This window comes from Lactuca sativa, chromosome 5 (genome assembly GCF_002870075.4).
Source record: "Lactuca sativa cultivar Salinas chromosome 5, Lsat_Salinas_v11, whole genome shotgun sequence".
Taxonomy (NCBI): domain Eukaryota; kingdom Viridiplantae; phylum Streptophyta; class Magnoliopsida; order Asterales; family Asteraceae; genus Lactuca; species Lactuca sativa.
In genome coordinates this window covers 304,547,187-304,552,956 of record NC_056627.2, presented here as the reverse complement: position 1 = coordinate 304,552,956, position 5,770 = coordinate 304,547,187, and the positions used below count along the sequence as shown (strand labels likewise).

The window sequence follows — 5,770 nt, the reverse complement described above, 5'->3', positions numbered from 1 at the left end:
TGTGTAAGTAACTATTTTATTCATATCTTGTTTCTCTCTCTCTATCTATCTATCTATCTATCTCTCTCTCTCTCTCTCTCTCTCTCTCTCTTATCCAAATCACATTTCCTTTCTATATTATCTCAAGTAGCAGCATAATTTCAAGGAAAAAGCACATCTGATGTGCTGTAAAAGAGATTCACAAACTTGATTTTTTAAACCTGATGCTTAAAACTACATTGAGTGTGAGATAGAAATTTATGCAGAGAAGGAAAAAGATAGAAGTTTTTGAGGATGTTGCTGATGAAAAAGATAGAAGTTCTTTAGGATGCTGCTAATGAAGTTTATGCAGAGAAGGAAAAAGATAGAAGTTGTTGGCACATAGTAAGCTAAATAATGCAATTGTATATAAATGAGTTCATTTTTTTATAACATTTACTCACTATTGGAATAATTATTTGTATTTGACATATTAGTGAAATGAATTATCTTTGTTATTTATGGTCTTTTATTTATTATTATGAGATTTTTAATGTATTATTTAATATGAAAAATTAGTAAATCTATAAATAATATTTTTTTTAAACATTTAAAATTATGATACGCAAAAATGTGTGTCATATTTATTTATGACATGGCCTTTCTTGACAAGGGCTTCCTTGATACGCATTGCGTGTCATAAACACGCGCGTCGTAAGGTTACGACACGCAAATGCGTGTCGTCTTCCTTTATGACAGGGTCTTCCTTTATACGCATTGCGTGTCATAACCGCGCGTCGTAAATGCGCGTCATAAATGCGCGTCATCTCTCTTTATGATAGGACCTTCCTTGACACGCATTTGCGCGTCGTCTGAGCGTTTTACGACGCGCAATGAACGTCGTAAAAGGCCTTTTTTCTAGTAGTGATGTAGATTTGTGTATACCATAGGTGACAAATTGTAATTTGCTCTAGATAATATGTTAATGTTATGGGAGTATAACAATTATAGAGAATGCATTGAGATTGTTCACATGATTTCGGAAAATATTAATTAATCGTTGTCTTATTTAATTATCATTATTGGTTGTTTAGATACAATGATCTATAACTACAATATAATATATGCGTCTTTACAGCTATTAATTTATCTGTTGAGTGTTGCCCGTATATAGTTATAACAAACTTTTAAGCTTTAAATTTCAAATTTCGTACAAATATAAAAAAGAAATACATTATAATGCCATCTAATCAATATCTTTGTCCATTTAATGGCATTAAGCTTTAAATTTCAAATTTCGTACAAATATAGAAAAGAAATACATTATAATGCCATCTAATCAATATCTGTATCCATTTAATGGGATGGTAGTTCATCATTATCTTTGAAATATAACCGTCGTACCACGAGTAAAGGACAATTTATATCAAGTATTTTATTTATTGCTTTTCAGTTAAATTTTAAGATTATTTACTTTAACCCTCTAAAGATATAAAAGAAAATGTAAACTCGAATGTGAAAAACAAAGCCTTGATTATTCATATTAATAATATTATATAGTTATCTATAATCATATTTTAGAATAATATATAATTTTTTTCATTGATCAAACTATTAGAAAATCAAATGAAGTGAAATTGCACTTGTGTTGTCCATCAATAATTCATGCATAGTTACTGTCTGTCAACCCCAAGTGAGTATTCTTTACCCTTAAACCTGACGCATTATTGTGAATTAGAAATTAAAAAAAAAAACAAGAAAAATATATATTTGTTTTTCATTTTTAAAATAAATATCAAGATTTTAAAAACTAGTTTGAACCGGCCAGTCAAACCGGTTGGACAAAAAACCGGAGAAGAGAGCGGTTCAACCAACACCGATTTTATGTTTATTTTTAAACTCGATTTTTATAAAAACCCGGTTGAACCGGTTAAACTAAATAAAAACACATGAAAATCATTTTCATAACAAACTTTTTTTTTTCCAAATCTATTTAGATATTTTTGAATAAAAACACATGGTAAATGTTATAAAATTTTTTAATGTGTTTGTATTCATTTAAAATAAAATTTTGTTCTTGTATTATATTTTATTTTATTTTTGATGTAGGATAATTGATGTAAAACTAATGGTTATGAGTTTAATTTATTTTGGTTGATCTTCATCTTGTATTTATGTGTATTTTTTATTTTTAAATTTATGGATGTCTATATTTGTGTAGAAAAATACGAAAAAATATGAAAATTATAGAAACCGATTGAACCGACGGTCGAACCGGTTAAACCGTGAATCAGTCACCATATCGATTTAATTAAAAAACCGATTTTGAAAATAATGATAAATATAACGTTTATGTAAGTTGTATTACATAAATAATATATATTTAAAAAATGTTTAATGGACAAATTTATTTCAGTAAGATTAATTATTAACAACTGTTTATAATTAACTATGTGTGAGACCCGTATACTATACAGATTGTTTAAAATAAAAGTTTAATTGCTAAAAAAACTAAAAATGATATTAAATCAAAACCAATTATAATGAATTACATTGAATTTATCAATTATAGATAGTTACTTTCAATTTGTTTCGGATTGTAATGTATTTTTTTTCTATCAAAATTATTTAAGACGTTGAACTTAAACTTAAAATGATTTTTGATCCATATAAAGTGACTTCTATAATTTAAGTTAAAGTTTGATTTTGAAACAGTCAATCAATATGTGTTAAGAAATTGATGTAAGTTTGGTATAGGTAAATTGTAATACTATATAAGAAACATGATATTATTTTGAAAAATATATAGGATTAACTTAGAATTGGGGTGACACAATCAAAATTGGATGTGTATTTATAATATCATAGGAAAGAAACATATATATATATATATATATATATATATATATATATATATATATATATATATATATATATATATATATATATATATATATATATATAGCATTTATATTTTCAAAATTAATAGATTAAATACATTAATTAATTAATTAACTAATCTCATTTAATACAAAGCAACTACAAAATGACATGTGAAATCAATTTATTAAAAAAAAAAAAACTATAGAATTACATTTGCCAAAACTCTTAAGAATTTAACAATTAACAAAAAAAAACATTTATTTATTAGAGGGGATGTTTATAATTAATATATGATTCAAGATAGAAATTTAATTATCTGATTGTTTATTAATGATTATAATGATTTATGTTGATTCTTTCACATGATTCTTATTCTTTGATTCGTATTTAATTATTAATACTATTAAATACTTCAATACTAAAATAAATATTTTCATTAGATAAATGGTAAGTATAATTTTACATATTTTCCTTGCAACTTTTTCATCAAATATATTTTCCCCCCTTTTGAGCCATTTTATTTATCTCTTAGAATTTCTCCATATATATACACACCGCCTGTCCTAGTTGTCCAAAAAAGAAAATTAATTAATTAAAAAATATTTTTTCTGAAAAAATATTATATTTTAATATTTTAGAATTATATTTTTTGACTCTTTAAAAACATTTTTCCTCCATAAAAGTTATTATAAAAAAATTGCCCTCTCTTTCGAAAATTTGTATACACACATTATATACCCATATATATTGTAATTGTGTATATATATAACTCTCTTGTCGACTTTTCCCTCTTAATAGTTATGTTTAAAAACTGTTAGCAGTTATACACACACACTCTCTCTCACATAAAGTCAGTCTCATTTTGACATTTGAGGAAGAAAATGGGGAAAGCGATGAGGTGGTTGAAGGGGCTGTTCAGTTTCAAAAAAGAAAACGACCAATCAAATTCCGGTAGCCGGAGAGACAAGACTACCTCATGCATCGGTCGATCACGTCGCGATTCCTCCACTTCTCCACCAGAGCCTCCCTTTCTGAAACCACTATACAGCAACAATTCCATGGAGCAAAACAAACATGCAATTGCAGTAGCTGCCGCCACCGCCGCAGCCGCAGACGCCGCCGTGGCTGCAGCCCAGGCCGCCGTCGCCTTCGTCAGACTAACAAGTTATAATCGCGTCACCGTCAGGGAGAACTCTGCCGCCATTAAAATCCAAGCTCTGTTTCGTGGGTACCTGGTAATTCTCAACTTCTATTCATTTACTTTTACATCAATCGACATATAATCAAAAACTTAAAAACCCAATTCGAATTCCAATAAATGGATTCAAATTATGTGGATTTAACAGTCGAGGAAAGCATTGAAGGCATTGAAATCGCTAGTGAAGCTTCAAGCAGTTGTGAGAGGTTATTTAGTGAGGAAAGAAGCGGCAGAGACTCTACATGGCATGGAGGCATTATGCAGAGCACAATCCACTGTTTGTGCACACAGATTTCGTCTTCAAGATGATAAATTTCACTCAAGAAGATCAACTGTAAGCAACCCAATTCGTCAATTTCACTTTGTGTGTGTTTATTTATGAAAAAAATTCTTGTTAATTTACAGAAGAGGGCTAATGAGGCAAGAAGCAGAAGGATTTCAACTTCCTTTCAAGCACATGGGAGGCCCAGCCCAATAGAGTTTGATCCAGAATATCAGGCCAAGACATGGGCTTGGGGTCCAGACTCGGGGGCCCAAACCCCAAATTTTAGCAACCCTCATCATCTTTCGACACCTAGTTTACCAAACCATCATGTATTCGACTATGGCTTCTCAACAACACATAACACCCCTCGTTTTTCATATTCGTGTGGGCCAAACATTTATGATTCGGTCTATGACAAGGTTTCAAAAGATGACTCATTTGCGAGCCACCCTGGTTACATGGCTAACACCAAGTCTTTTAGGGCTAAGGTGAGGTCCCATAGTGCACCAAAACAAAGGCCGGATTATGGGTTTGGGTTCAAGAAGAGGGTTGGTCTAAATGAGGTGGAATTTGGGGCAAGGGTTGAAAAGGAAAAGTCAAAGTCAAAGTCACCATCACTATTAGAAGTCAACAATTTCAAAAATTTTGTGATGGGAAGAATTGGGAAGTCCTCAAAAGTCCAATGGGGGTGAGTAGGGTAAAGGGTGTACTTTTTCTTATATTTGTAGTAGGCGCATTTAAAATGGGATTAGATAGATAGAGGAAAGTTGTGCAATTTTGAGTTAATGTCAACATATGAGACTTATAGTTTTTGACTTAAGTAAAACAAAAATATATGGTGTGAAATTATATTCTTATATTTTAAGCTTTGAAGTTTTTATTGGTTAAGTGATTGATAGATGATAAATCATATATATATATATATATATATATATATATATATATATATATATATATATATATATATATATATATATATATATATATAGAGAGAGAGAGAGAGAGAGAGAGAGTTAGGTTCATATACATCCAACAAATATTGTGTGAATGTAAGGACCAATCACAATTTAAGAAAAAAATAAAATATTAATTAATATGGATATAGTTATCTATAGAAAATAATTAAAACATTTAATTTCCCCTTAAATGAGGAAGTCGGTTACATATTAACAAGCGAAATAAAGTCCTTCATTATTTATATGAAAATCAATATTCAATCGGAAAAATGATACTCATGGTTAAATCTCATACGATAATTATCAAGTATGTCTCATATATATTCTTTTCCTTTATTAATTGTTTATATAAAAAAAAGATTTTTATATTTCACTAACTCAATTGATAAAAGTTACATGAGCCTAAACCATTTTGCCTTTACATAAGTAAGAAAAAAAAAACAAAAGGAATTCAAGAATTAAAATAATAATTTTAGGGATTTTGTTTCTCAGTGTGGTATTTTTTTGTAT

At 29.0% G+C, this 5,770-nt stretch overlaps 1 protein-coding gene across 1 annotated transcript; it reads left to right on the top strand.

The window, feature by feature from the left end:
- Positions 1 to 3,673: 3,673 nt before the first annotated feature.
- Positions 3,674 to 5,177, top strand: LOC111888051 (protein IQ-domain 26). Its single transcript, XM_023884162.3, has 3 exons — positions 3,674 to 4,076; positions 4,188 to 4,373; positions 4,445 to 5,177. Exons 1-3 carry the CDS (start codon positions 3,723 to 3,725, stop codon positions 4,994 to 4,996), a joined length of 1,092 nt encoding a protein of 363 aa, XP_023739930.2. The 5' UTR covers positions 3,674 to 3,722; the 3' UTR covers positions 4,997 to 5,177.
- The last annotated feature ends 593 nt before the right edge of the window (positions 5,178 to 5,770 follow it).

Excerpts from the sequence above, each read along its gene's own strand:
- LOC111888051 (XM_023884162.3), top strand. The coding sequence starts at position 3,723 with ATGGGGAAAGCGATGAGGTGGTTGAAGGGGCTGTTCAGTTTCAAAAAA. Across the intron at positions 4,077-4,187 it reads CTCTGTTTCGTGGGTACCTG|TCGAGGAAAGCATTGAAGGC; the intron begins GTAATTCTCAAC and ends TGGATTTAACAG. Across the intron at positions 4,374-4,444 it reads TTCACTCAAGAAGATCAACT|AAGAGGGCTAATGAGGCAAG; the intron begins GTAAGCAACCCA and ends GTTAATTTACAG.